The sequence below is a fragment of the Panthera leo genome, chromosome C2, assembly GCF_018350215.1.
Source record: "Panthera leo isolate Ple1 chromosome C2, P.leo_Ple1_pat1.1, whole genome shotgun sequence".
NCBI classification, from domain to species: domain Eukaryota; kingdom Metazoa; phylum Chordata; class Mammalia; order Carnivora; family Felidae; genus Panthera; species Panthera leo.
In genome coordinates this window covers 146,242,171-146,256,806 of record NC_056687.1, presented here as the reverse complement: position 1 = coordinate 146,256,806, position 14,636 = coordinate 146,242,171, and the positions used below count along the sequence as shown (strand labels likewise).

General features: G+C 42.5%; 1 protein-coding gene across 1 annotated transcript in view; it reads left to right on the top strand.

Moving 5' to 3' along the window:
- Positions 1 to 14,636, top strand: part of GADL1 (glutamate decarboxylase like 1) — a 279,311-nt gene that overhangs the window by 168,392 nt on the left and 96,283 nt on the right. The window contains exons 13-14 of the mRNA XM_042955688.1: positions 4,478 to 4,542; positions 4,814 to 4,895. Of these exons, the coding sequence (XP_042811622.1) occupies positions 4,478 to 4,542; positions 4,814 to 4,895 (147 nt within the window). The remainder of the gene's footprint in view (positions 1 to 4,477; positions 4,543 to 4,813; positions 4,896 to 14,636) is intronic.

Sequence of the window (14,636 nt, the reverse complement as noted above, 5' to 3'; positions counted from 1 at the left end):
TTTTTTTTAGCGTTTATTTATTTTTGAGACAGAGAGACAGAGCATGACCAGGGGAGGGGCAGAGAGAGAGGGAGACACAGAATCTGAAACAGGCTCCAGGCTCTGAGTTGTCAGCACAGAGCCCGATGCGGGACTCGAACTCACAGACTGTGAGACCATGACCTGAGCCGAAGTCGGACGCTTAACCGACTGAGCCACCCAGGCACCCCGAAGGTTGACATTTTTTAAGGAAACACTCTTATAAGAGTCTTTAAGCCACACAAATTGTTTGATTTGCACCTAGTAGACATCTAGCGGTATTAGACAAGTTGGACTACGGTTTATCTGACCTGTTAACGAGATTAGCTCCCACACTGAGACAGTGGTCACTCATGCTTTAATATCCCAGGCTGGGAGTACCCTGGGTGGTCAGTGGGTTAAGCGTCCCACTCTTGGTTTCAGCTCAGGCTGTGATCTTGCGGGTCATGAGTTTGAGTCCTGCACCGGGCTCTGTGCTGACAGTGCAGAGCCTGCTTGGGATTCTCTCTTTCCCTCTCTCTCTGCCCCTTCCCCACTATCACTGTTTTTCTCTCTCTCTCTCAAAATAAATAAATAAACTTTAAAAATATTGCAGGCTGGATGTAATGGAATACTACATTATATCGTTATAATAATCATATTGAATCTGTTGATAAAATTTTATAAAGGGGGGGGGTGCCTGGTTAGCTCAGTCTGCTAAGCATCTGACTCTCGATTTCAACTAAGGTCGTGATCTCATGGTTTGTAGGATTGAGCCCCGCATCGAGCTCTGCACTGACAGCACGGTGCCTGCTTGGGATTCTCTCTCTTTCTGCCCCTCTCCCTCCCTCTCTCTCTCTCTTTCAAAATAAATAAGGTTTTAAAAAAACTTAAAAAGAACTGTAAAGAATTTTTGCATTTTTTAAATGTTTGTTTATTTTTGAGAGTGGGGGGAGGGGCAGAGAGAGAGAGGGGGACAGAATCTGAAGCAGGCTCCAGGCTCTGAGCTGTCAGCACAGAGCCTGACACGGGGCTTGAACTCACAAATGGTGAGATCATGACCTGAGCAGAGGTCAGATGCCCAACCGACTGAGCCACCCAGGTGCCCCTAAAACAATTTTTTTTTAAATAAAGGAGCATGTAGCTGATCTCGAAGAAACCTCATATACCATGGATAGTTTATTAAGTTTAAAGATAAAAATTAGCACAATTGCAGTAATTACTTTGGCCTGTCTGAAATTTTCTGGAAAATATTTTTTTAAACCCTAGAAAATACTAAAAACAGTCATCCACTCTCTTTCTTTTTTACAAATGTAATTATTGCCCTTCGGGGTTTTCCATACAACCTCCTTGCCCTGCATAGATGACATATGTGGCTAATTCCAAGATCTACTTACTTTGTTTCCATTTTAATGCGTCTGAAGTTGGTACGTTGATGTCATTTTTTTTTCTTTCCTGGTGGCACACAAAAGATGGTGACTCTTACCTTCGGTAGTGCCTTACATTTGGTTAATTATAGTGTATTTTTACACAACTGCTTAAGGAAAACTTCCGCGTTTTGGCAGTTTGTATCTCTGGCACTATCCTTCCTCCAGGACGGCAAATGCTGCTGTACCCTCTGCCTCAGACTAGAAGAACCGTCTGGTCTGGCCCTTCTCTGAGGCAGAGGCCCTGGATACTGCATGATTTCCCATCCCAGCCAAGCGTGCTGGGGTGTCTTACCCACTCTTCATTCTCAATCCCAGGGGAGGTAGTAAATACGTACGTATTTAACATCAGGGGCTTTAGAAGCTGCCGGATCTCAATTCTGCCCTTGCCTCCACCTCCCTGTCCAGATTGGTCTTGCTATTAATTTCTTAACTAATTAATCAAAGAGAATAACATACACGGATGCTGATGCATAGGGGCACATATACCACAATGTTTATAGCAGTGCTTTCAACAATAGCCAAACTATGGAAAGAGCCTGAATGTCCATCCACTGATAAATGGATAAAGAAGATGGGGTTTATATATGCAATGGAATACTACTTGGCGATGAGAAAGGATGAAATCCTGCCATTTGCAGCCACGTGGATGGAACTGGAGGGTATTATGCTAAGTGAAATAAGTCAGAGAAAGGCAGATATCATATGTTTTCACTCATATGTGGAACTTGAGAAACTTAACAGAAGACCATGGGGGAAGGGAAGGGGTAAAAATAGTTTCAAACAGAGAGGGAGGCCAGCCATAAGAGACTCTTAAATACAGAGGACAAACTGGGGCGGGGCGGGGGGGGGGGGGAGTAGGACAGTGCCCGGAGGGGTGTTGTTCTTCTCCCGGCAGCTCTTTTGAGGACTAAGCCTGAGGAGGAGCTGTTCCGGCCCTGCCAAGCCACTCTGAACCATGGAGCTAACGCCTTGAAAGAGTTCATGTGATTTTCTTTTTATTTATTTTGAGGAAAGCAGAGAGAGAGCACAAGTGGGGGAGGGACAGAGAGGGAGGGAGAGAGAGAGAGAGAGAGAGAGCAGTCTCCACACCGTCAGCACAGAGCCCAACGTGGGGCTCAAACTCACGAACTGTGAGATCATGACCTGAGCTGCAGTCCGATGCTTAGCTGACTGAGCCTCCCAGGTGCTCGAAGTTCATGTGATTTTCAAACTTCCTTGCCCCTCACTAGGATTGTGAGAATTTGTTTAATTTTGGGGGAGGAAAAGGAGGCAGAGGGTGGTGCAGGAGACGGGAAGGTGTTCGAATGTGGTGTGTGAGGCTCCCGAACTCACCTCCTTCCATCACCCTCAGCTCCGCACACTGTCTTCTACCATTTGGCCCTAAGCCAGGATGTTATCCTGAAGCAGGAATGGGCTTTGGCTCCCAGATCTCACCTACCACCTCTGAACCTTAGTTTTTCCATTAAAAATTTTGAGGTAATAATGGCTCCATTCTCAATGCAGTGTTGTGTGGTCTAGATAACCATGGAGGGCATTCAACATGGCCCAAGTTGGTGCCCTCATACTCCCTCACAACCATTACCCTTCCATACTCTGCAAATTAAAACTTCGAAGTCTGCTCAATTTCAAGGACCAGACTGACTTCCTTATTTCTCATGTGGATTCTTCCTCTCCCCGCCCTCCCGCCGCCCCTCAGCATCCCCCCTACTCCTGGCTCCAGACTTCCCGTCTGTGGGGTTTCCTTCCATTTCCCAGTCTCAGCTGTCTTCTCCTTCGCTCATAATGTTTATGTCTCCTGTGGACATCTTCCCTAAGTCCCAGGCTTCCTTTCTCCCACTCTTCAAACATTTTTGATTTGCAAATACTTCTGAAAACTGTTTGGCTGAAAAGATCTAATGAATGGGTTCCACCTAGCCCTTCCTAGTTGGCTTTGAGTTCCTGTGTACCCCTCTACCCACCCTGTCAACTGTGCTCTTTATTATTCAGAATGCCAGCCCTCAGCCCGTACCTCATTATCAACCCTGGCATGTTGTGTGTGGGAGAATGCCAGCATTGCAAAGGATATTGTCTATTTTCCTCTTAAATACAGAGGACAAACCTGTGGTTGCCAGACGGGAGGTGGGGAGGGGCGGGTGGGGGTGAAATGGGTGAAGGGAATTAAGAGGCACAAAATTCCAGTTATAAAATAAATAAATCACAGAGATGAAAAGTACAGCATCAGGAATATAGTCAATAATACTGTAATAACGACGTATGGTGACAGATGGTAACTATACTTGTCGTGGTGATCACTGAGAAATACATAGAATTGTCAAATCACTGCGTTGTACCCCTGAAACGAATGTAACGTCGTGTGGCAACTATGCTTCAGTAATGACACTAAAGAATAAAAACATTTCTTCACTGGATTATTTGTTTTTTGGGTGTTGAGTTTGGTAAGTTCTTCATAGATTTTGGATACTAACCCTTTATCTGATATGTCATTTGCAAGTGTATGTTATTTGCAAGTATTTTCCCATTTCGTTGGTTGCCTTTTAGTTTTGTTGATTGTTTCTTTTGCTGTGTAGAAGCTTTTTATCTTTTTTTAAATTTTTAAATGTTTATTTATTATTGAGAGAGAGAGAGAGAGAGAGAGAGAGAGAGCAAGAGAGGGGGAGGGGCAGAGAGAGAGGGAGACATAGGATCTGAAGCAGGATCCAGGCTCTGAGCTGTGAGCACAGCTGTGGGGCTCGAACTCGCAAACTGCAAGATCATGACCTGAGCCAAAGTCGGATGCTTAACCGACTGAGCCACCAGGCGCCCCATAGAAACGTTTTATCTTGAAGAGGTTCCAATAGTTCATTTTTTGCTTTTAATTCCCTTGCCTTTGGAGATGTGTGGTGGGGGAGAGGGGAAAACGGGTGATGGGCATTGAGGAGGGCACTCTTGGGATGAGCACTGGATGTTGTATGGAAACCATACAGGTTGTCACTCAGGGTTTTCTGTGACAGAGGACTGACAGACGAATGGCATTGAAATAACGTGTTGTGGTTCTATAAATATCTCCACAGGCTTCGTGGGGCGGTTCAGCTTTGATGTCAAGGAAGCACCGCAAGCTCCTGAGAGGCATCCACAGGTAAATGTGGTTTTTCCAGGCCCGGGGCACCTCGCATTCAGGCAAGTGCATCTGCCTGGATCTTGCACACTCAAGGGACTATGAAAACAGAGACAAAGTCACCGCTTTACTGGAAAGGAAACCAACCCAAACCCCAAACTCCCCCAACTGCTCCAACAAGGCAGCCTGTTGAACACCTGGGTGTGAGTATCACGTGCTACTAATGATCGTAATCTTGCCGCCAGAAGCTACTTATTCCCTCCTTCCCTGTCCGTTTGGTTTTCCGCAACAGAGCCGACTCCGTGGCCTGGAACCCCCACAAGATGCTGATGGCTGGAATTCAGTGCTGCGCTCTCCTCGTAAAAGACAGATCCGTGAGTTTTCCTTTTCCCTCTTAGGGTCTTGGGGCATTAGGGAAGGTGAAACCACCGTGTTTTCGGAGGCCTCGCTCTTGCTTACGTTTCGTTGCTTTGAACTGGATACAGTGGAAGGTCTTTGGTAAATGGTGGTGGCGTGAAAAGGAAAACTACAGAGGCTCAGATTAAAAAAAAAAAAAAGTCTAGTGTTTCTGCTCAGGTGATTTTGGGGCTTAGCTTTAGGTGTCATATAATTTCATTAGTCACAGCAAAATGGTCTCTCTTGCCCTCATTGGGATTATATTTTAAACCTCAGTTTTAAACATGGCCAAGATTTTGTTCTCCTTGATTAAGCCTGGGATTGAAGTTATCTTGAAACTTCTGCTCGCTGAGAAAGCGGAACAGATGTGTGTCATACATTAAATTGAATGCTTAATATGCTTAGCTAGGGTTTAACAGCGCATGCATACGGGAAGATGTTAGTTCCGTGCTGATCACCGAACACTGATTTATTATGTTCTTTCGGAACATTTTGCGTGTGTGTGTGTGTGTGTGTGTGTGTGTGGTGGGGGACGGGGGGGGGGGGTGTTGTTAGACGCTAGTCTGGATCCCAGCGGGCCAGGTTGCAACGGCGCTGCGGAGGTCCCCCCTGGCCACACGTATAAACCCTGTGTTTTTCCGCGGGTAAAATAAGGATTCTTGTGGGAAGTGGCCCAGGCTGGGAAATGCCGCTTCATTCTTAGAAATGCCTCCTCAAGATATGTGTGCAGCATGTGGGTGATCTTTCTCAGCCATCTGTTTACATTTTTTTTTTTCCTTAGGGGGACTCCCTTTGCCAATGCTAAAGTCATTTTCTCTTTTTAAGGAATTTTATTTCAAAGGAAAACCATATTTAAAGTTGAAACCCAGTCTTGCTTGTGCACTTACAACTCTCTTTCAAGATGAATTGTGACATTTGTATGTCCGCACTCTTTGTGTTTGGAGATGACCGAACAGAATAGTGTAGTAGGGGCCAAGGGCAGGCCCACCTAAAATGTGCCCCAGTGGCATATTGATTATTTTGAATTGAAGCCACTTGGGAATCAGTCAGGGCAAAGACACTCAGGTCCCCTCTGGCCTCCTGAAAACAGAAGACAAATCTCCCACCTGAAAGGTGCCCTCCCTGTAGAAAGAAGTAACAAGACATCCTGACCACCAGAGACAGGAATTGTAAAGCTGAGAAGGCTGTACAAACAAATTGTTACTTTTCTTTTTACTAATCTACTACTCCAACTCAAATTCCACTTAGAATTCCTAACCAGTTAAAATTTCCAAACACGTTTTCTTTATCGTGTCAAGGCTTCACAAATGTATTGTCTCATTGTCTAAAATGTGTAAAAACCGCCTTCGTCATTTGTTTGGGTCTCGATCTCATTCTTCGGCCTCCATGTGCCCATAATAAGACTTTGGTTTTTCTCTCTTGTTAATCTGCCTTCATGGGAATTTAATTCTTTTTTTAAAAAAAATTTTAACGTTTATTTATTTTTGAGAGTGTGAGAGAGACACAGTGCACAGCAGGGGAGGGGCAGAGAGACAAGGAGACAGAATCTGTAGCAGGCTCCAGGCTCTGAGCTGTCGGCACAGAGCCTGACGTGGGGCTTAACCTCACGAACTGTGATATCATGACCTGAGCCAAAGTCGGACCCTTAACCGACTGAGCCGCTCAGGTGCCCCTAAATGGGAAATTTAATTTAGAGTCCAGTTAGAAGAACCTAGGACAAAGTACAATTTCTTCCTCCCTTTCAGTATCCATCAGAAGCTACAGAAACCGATTCTGCATGTGGAAATAGAGATACTCTCAGAACTATGAATTTATTGCCTACTATTTTATTAGGTTGTCTACTGTCGGTTGTATTTCACACCATTTTTTGTTTTGCATTTAACTTCTCAAGTTATTATTTCGTTTTATAACTGAAAGGTAGTTTAAGATTATCATTCATGAACCAAGGAACATCCTCGGCTTGCCTGTGGTACGTATTTAGGACATGACAGAGTTAGGAATAAACCCAGGTTTTCCTTTGCTCTAGACATAAGAACAAAAATATACTAAGCATCCTTTCTGTGCCTGGCATTCTACATCTGCCTTCTCCCCAGTCCGCCAATCTGAATGACATCCTTATCTGTTGGCGTGACACTTTCGGGAGTGGAAAAGTTAGACCAAAAATTTGATGACTGCTCTTTTAAATAACTTTCTGGCTTTTATACATTTTTCTTGTCGAATGATGTTTTAGCCAAGAATTGATTTGCATTTATGTACTTGATGCAATTCAAAATTTTCTGCATCGTCTAACTCTATTAAAGGGGTGACAATTTTATTTTATTTTTGTAAAGAATTCATTCCTGGATCTCAATAAAAAACAATACCCATGTCGACTTCCATGGCAGGAATTAAAAAGTTGCGGAAATTGTATTTTTTGTGCAAAGAATTGAATGTTATTAAAAGTTGCCTTTTTTACTGATTTTTTTTAAGTTTATTTATTTACTTTTGAGAGGGAGAGAGAGAGAAAGAGAGAGAACGAACAAGCGGGGGAGGGGCAGAGAGAGGGAGACACAGAATCTGAAGTTGGCTCCAGGTTCTGAGCTGTCAGCACAGAGCCTGATGGCAGGGCTTGAACTCAAGAACCTCGAGATCATGACCTGGGCCAAAGTCGGACACTTAACCGACTGAGCCACCCAGGTGCCCCAAAAGTTTTAAGCTTCTTTTAAAAATAAAAGATTGTTTTTATGATTTTATTATTATTATTACTATTACTTTTTTTTTTTGAGAGAGAGAGAGAGAGAACACCAGTTGGGGAGGGGCAAAGGGAGAGGGAGAGAGACTTTTAAGCAGGGTCCATGCTCAGTGGAGACCCCAACACGGGGCTCAATTCCACAACCCTGAGATCACAACCTGAGCCAAAATCAAGAGTCAGACATTCAACTGACTGAGCCACACTGGCGCCCCTTCACATAAAGGATTGTTTTTAAATTAACTGGAATGGAGAGCGGAACCATGAGAGCTGAGAGAGGACAATCAGCGTAAGCAAGTTTTGCGTTGGCAGTTTTCTGTCCCTTTTGCACCTATTTTCTGCCTCTGTTCTCTTTTGTATTTATTCATTCATTATTCAGCCAATGCTAACTGACTTCCTGGGTAGGCCAGGTGCTGTGCTAATTTGGGGCTTATAAAACAGGCACATTCCCTGTAGTCAAAGAGCTTATAATCTTACCGAGAAGATGATGAACAAAATGTTCATATTTAATTCTTTTATTATTATTTTAGTAAACGCTCCGAAGAACGTGTCAGACACTGTTGATCATATATACTATAGCCATTCCAACCGCCTTCCTTTCTCCTTCCCGAACTATCTAAGCAGTCTCCCTTGCAGTAAGAGCTACAATATGACACAGCTGTGGTCGGTACAGGATAGAGGAAGGTGTGAGGACTGTTGAGAACTGTTTTACCTGCAGCTGGGGGTGATACACACAAGAGGAAAGCATCCTTTGCCCTTTTCTACCTTGAATGAAGTTGGGTCAGGGCATGATGTGTGGAGTTCTGATAGCCTCCTTGCAGCCATACGACGATGACCCTCAGTCAAAAAGTGTTGTGCTGATGCTGGAAGTGATTACTTTGCAACCGTTTTGTGATACGAGGTCATTTATTGTCCTTATTGCTGAAATCACTTCCACTGGGTGATCTGTCCCTTGTAGCCAAATGCACTCCTATCTGATACAGAAAAGAGTATGGCACTCAGAGAATGTATATCAGGGAGAACTGAGATGTTTCGGCTGGAAGAAACAGAACATACACATTTTTTTTTTTTTTTAAGAAAGGAAGGAATTGTAAGAAAGGAACCCAAGCAGGCTCCATGCTGTCAGCACAGAGCCCGACACGGGGATCGGTTTCACAAACTGTGAGATCATGACCTGAGCCAAAATCAAGAGTCATATGCTCAACCGACTGAGCCGCCCAGGTGTCCCCAGAACAGAGAAAGAATTTTAAAACCAGAGAGTAATCTGAATAAATTTTCATTTAAGACCGTGAATTGGAGGTAGGCAAGAGTGGAGGCAAGAATATGAAGGTTGCAGTGTCCAAGGAAGAGTTGATGGCAGGGGAGATGGAAAAATGTGATGAAATTTAAGATATACTTTATCTGTCCACCAACCAGATAGGGTTGAATCACCAGTTATATGAGGGAGATGAAGAACAGGTGTCATGGTTGACTCTGTTGACTAGTGATGCAGCAACTGAGTGAAGGTTCATGCGTAGGCAGATGGAGATTGCTAGAGGATGAGAAGATTTGAGAGTGAAGTATCTTGATTTTTGGCATTGGCTACATTAAATTTGGGATTCCTATGAAGTTTTCGAGTGAAGATGTCACGTAGGCAGTTGACATGTAGATGCAGAGCTAGGATGAGGGGGTCTGGGCTGCAAAAGTATATTGGGAATTGCTGCTACGTAGATGTTCTCTAAGGTCACAGGAGTGGAATGGATTGTCTTGGGAAGAACTTGGAACCGAGAAGAGAAGAAGATGTAGAATTTAGCCCTGAGGAACTTCAGAGTCCGTGAAAGCTGAAGTTGGAATGGCTGGGGAGGTAGGAGGAACATCAGGAAAGCGGGATGCTAATAAAATTCTCTTTGAGAGAAGCGTATTATGAGGAATGTTCATGACCGCCATCCTTTGTGTTGAAGCTCAAATGTAACTTCCTTAAAGAAGAGATCCCAGACTCACCAGGTGGACCGGCATCTTCCCATTCTTCTTTCTCAGACCCCGTCCCCTTCCCGTAAGTGCTCATCATGATGGGTAATTAAGATTTCTCATGTATTCACTTTCCCTCCCTCTAGAACATAAGCTGTGTGAGGATATAGACTAGGTCATTGTATTTGCCACTGTATTCCCAGTGCCTAGCAAGTATACACTAAACAAGGGTGAAATTAGAATTCACTGAAAAATTGACTGCTTAAATATATTAAAAATCCTCAAAAATACTTGCTATCATGTCAGCAATAACTAGGGGTTTCCAATTTCTCCCCTACCCCAAATCGTTCCTTTCGAACGCTCTGAGATAACAATGATGAAAATGGCAGTTGATGAGTTTTATTGCCTAGGTCCTAACACGAGGCTGGAGTGTGCCTCCAGCAGTAATTGATGAATAGCGATTTTAATTTGGACTCACTCCTCCAGCTAATGGAAGGGGATAACTCTAGTTAAAAGAAAGCAAATTACTTAGTGAATATACTTCTGTTAAGGGAAAAACGAATTCCCTAATTTGTACCCTCCGAGCCCTGACATTCACAACGCTGTTTTCCTGATTGACTAACTGTGGTGTTTGCATTTTTAATGTCCTGTATTAGTAAAGAAGATGGCTTCCAAAACAAAGCAGAGCTGCTGTTCTCTGAATTGTACTATCACTAGTCGCCTTTGCATCATAGGGATAAAAAGAAAATCAGATGTTAAAAAAAAAAAAAAAAGAACCCTGTGATTATAAATAGGTTGACTTCAGATGTAAATGCTGGCACTACATGGCTGTTTTGGATCAAAGGCAATTTTGATGCTTTGATCTAAAAGAAAAGGCAATATATTCTAAGAATCAGTTGCATAGATGGAGAAAAATCTCAATGTTGGCTTTTTAATTTTTAGTGCTTATTAGAAGGACTGTTTAGTTTAAAGGTGGGGGGAACCCTAATAGATACATGAGATGAGAAAATACCAATCAGATGAATTTTTGAGCATGGATGTTTTCTCTCCATTTCTACCTACCGTTATCAACCAATATTAACTCACAGGGATTTCCTGTTTCATCAAACAATTTAAGGGGCACTTTTTTTTAATTTAATTGTCTTTAGAAAGACTATGTTTGTCTTGTGGATTTTTTTATGATGTCTGTTTTTATATGTTTATTTCAGAAGCAATTAATATGCATCATAGACAAATCAGAAAATTCAGATATGGAGAAAAATGAAGAAAAAGAGACAATTCAGATAACTGCATGCCCACTTATGTATGTTCTTCTGCATATATGCATTTAAATAAATAAATGTGGGGGCGCCTGGGTGGCTCAGTCGGTTGGGCGACCGACTTCGGCTCAGGTCATGATCTCGCGGTCTGTGAGTTCGAGCCCCGCGTTGGGCTCTGTGCTGACAGCTCAGAGCCTGGAGCCTGTTTCGGATTCTGTGTCTCCCTCTCGCTGACCCTCCCCTGTTCATGCTCTGTCTCTCTCTGTCTCAAAAATAAATAAAACGTTAAGAAAAATTAAAATAAATAAATAAATAAATAAATAAATAAATGTGTGTGTATACACACACACACAGGTGCACATACCTAATCTAAAAAGATTATAACAGGGATGCCTAGGTGGCCTGAGTTGGTTAAGCATCTGACTCTTGATTTTGGCTCAGGTCATGATCTCCATGATCTCATGGTTGTGAGATAAAGACCTGCATCAGGCTGCATAAGATTCTCTCTCCCTCTCCCTCTACTCCTCCTCTGCTCATGTGCACACATTCTCTCACTCTCTCTCAAAAAAATAAAAATAAATCAAAATAAATAAATTATAACATATTTTTCTTTTAGCATGCTATTTTCGCTTAACCAATTGCTTTTTAGTTAACCAATATTCTTTCTATACGTTTTTAACAGCTGCATAGTATTCTATCATTTTGATATATTATAATTAACTTGACCATCTCGTTATTGCTGACCAGTTAGGTTGTTTTCGTATACGTGCTGCTGATGTAAGCACTCAATTAGGTTGTTTCAATGTTTGGCTGTTAGAGATTTGGCTGTCATCTTTGAGGGCTAAATCTTTGTGTAAATCCTATATTCTTTCCTTATAAAAAATTCCTAGAAGTAGAAGACCCATGATGATCTTTCATGATGTTTTTTTATACTTATGTCCGAATTTTCCTTCTAAAATATTGCTTACCTTCTCACTAGTAGAGTATGAGTGTGTGTGTGTGTGTGTGTGTGTGTGTGTGTGTGTTAACCTTTGACATCACAGGGGTTTTTAGCTTTGTCAATTTAGCAGGTAAGCCATGTGTATACCCACACTTACAGACACGTTTTCCTTCTAGTGTTATTTATTGACATAGCTCTTTCTGAGGGATCTTTTTTAGACAGAGGTATTGACATGCAGCTGTGGGCTATACCTAGGTTTCAAATGTGAGGCCGATAAGTTTGCAGTTCTTCATTCTAGAGGAAGATCAGAATCCTCCTCTATTCTTTAGGAGAATAGTTATTCTCTTTACACTCTTTAGGAGTCCTGGTTATTCATTAGGAGAAGGAGTAGCAAGAAGAAGAGTATAGGAAATTCATTCAATACACACTCATGAAAGGTCCATTACGGGCCCAGTCCTACGATGCAAAGAGAAAACAAGGAAAAGGAGCCCAATATCATCTCCCAATATGGTCCCCCAGAAGAAGGCAGAGATTTTCACTGGAATACTATACCTGAGAAATGTGTTACCTTTTCTTTTTTTTACAGTTTTTAAAAATGTTTATTCATTTTTGAGAGACAGAGTGCGAGTGAGGGAGGGGCAGAGAGAGAGGGAGACACAGAATCCAAAGCAGGCTCCAGGCTCTGAGCCGTCAGCACAGAGCCCGATGCAGGGCTCAAACTCACAAACCGCGAGATCATGACCTGAGCTGAAGTCGGACGCTCAACTGACTGAGCCACCGAGGTGCCCCAGAAATGTGTTACCTTTTAGCCCCATTTAGATTTTTATTCTGGGTGGTAACTGATATTGCAAATGACAATTACTATATGCCGTTTTTTAAACAAAATTGTGCAAGAAAAGAAAGAAGGAAGGGAAAGTAGATTTATTAGAGAAACTGGAACACACGGTGTCAGATTCGTGAGGACTTCTTTGTTAGCCCTTGTTTTTCTTCATGGAGTTCCTATGGAAGTGCCATTAGATGGTTTGAAAATACTAAACAATCTGATGATCAAAGAAGTTCTTATTTTCACGCCAGGGAGCACTCACACTTCCCCCTACACAGGCACATTGTAAGTTTCCTTGGAATGACAGCCTCCTGAGTAATGTGGCAGAAAAAGAGGAAGGTAGGTGTTTCAAACTGATGACAAAAAAGAAGCATTTTGCTTGTAGGAGAGACATCAGTCTCCTGGGCTTCATGCTGCCAAAATTACAATCCATGTCTTAGATCTTCCTGCACGAACAGAGAAAATTTTTAGTTTTTAGCAAGGTTGAGATGGCCTAAAACTGGCAGAACTCCTCAAATTCATGGTTGCTAAATCGCCCTTTCCTTTTTAAATTCTTGGCTTTTTTTTTAAATTGTAATAAACAAAAATTGATTTTCTTTTCATGAGGCTTTTGGAAATTTGTGCACGTGCACGTATATATGTGTGCATCACGTCAAAAATAAAAAAAGGCTCACATGCTTTCAGTCAGTCGTGACAAGCCCCTTTATCATGTCTGTTTTCCTTTTCCCTGAGGTAAAGGGAGATAGTGATTAATGTTAAAGTTGCACATACTCAAAATCCACTATGTCTTTTTCCACTGAATAAACCAGTAATTGGGTTTTAGGGTTTATGGTTGGCACTGCATTTGTCATTGGTTTTAACAAAGGATTTGCACTTTGTTTTGGATCTGTGCTCCTTTTAGCCTAATATATTAGTGCCTTTGTGAACTGTGGCTCCAAGGGATAAGTTAGTGCATCATTGCGGTTATCCTACCCGATTTCCGTCAGTGGTTACCAACTTGTCGTAAATGGGCCCTAGTCCCAACGCAGAACCCTTTTCGTGGTTTTTGGAATCAGTATACAGCAGACCGAACTAGGAGGGCAGAAGGGATCTTATTCATTGCTATGGTCCCACTGCTTAGTACAAAGCTTGACATTCAATGCTCAGCGAAATGTTTCCTGAAGTGAACTTACTTTGTGTCTTTTTCCAATACCATCAAATGGTGATGTGTTTTAAATCTGTTACCTGCAGTGTGAAGTACTATGTCCTTTATCATCACCACCTGATCTCTTTCAAGTCTTAAAAAGTGCCCCTTCCTGCCAATATGTTGCAATTTTGACGGGGTGTAGAAACTGTTTGCCTTATCCATATGGCTTGATATATCCATTACCTCCTCGCATCCCCTTTCATGTTGGCACTTGAAAAAAAGTCTTTACTCTAAACTGTGCCAACATTTGGCCTTTTATCTACATGCCTCAGAGACCAATAATAAATCAGTGACTCATGCTTTCCTTTTTCAGAAACCATATTGTCTTTCCCCTAGGAAGTTATTTTCGTTTTAGTGTCTAATGATGCTGTTCTTTATTGGCGACTGGACAAGCGGAAGAGATACTTGCTTTTCTAAGGCTCCCTGGGTCCTCTCTTGACCCCTTCTAATGAACAGAATGACATTCACAATCTGCCTGTTTGCAGTGTTGGATCCAGTATCTTGGCCAACAGCTTCCCAATTTCATCCTTGAGTTCCTTCAGACCTTTGGGTGACTGCCACCTGGTCCTACTGATTAAGCTACATTAATTTCGTCCGTTTGACTTAGATGAGTTGGGGTGTTGGCCACTATTGGACTTAATACCTTCTGCCTGTCTATTTCTGGAGAAGCCTCAGAGTGTGGGAATCTCTCTGATATCCTTCCAGGTAAAGACTTCATTCTTCATAACAGCCATCCCGTTTCAGTAGGGGACCCCAACCTTTGCTTCTCTGCCAGTCATCATAGAAGACTTTCAGATTTGCTAAAATGATAAAAAGTGGGGGCAGGAGTGGGGGAG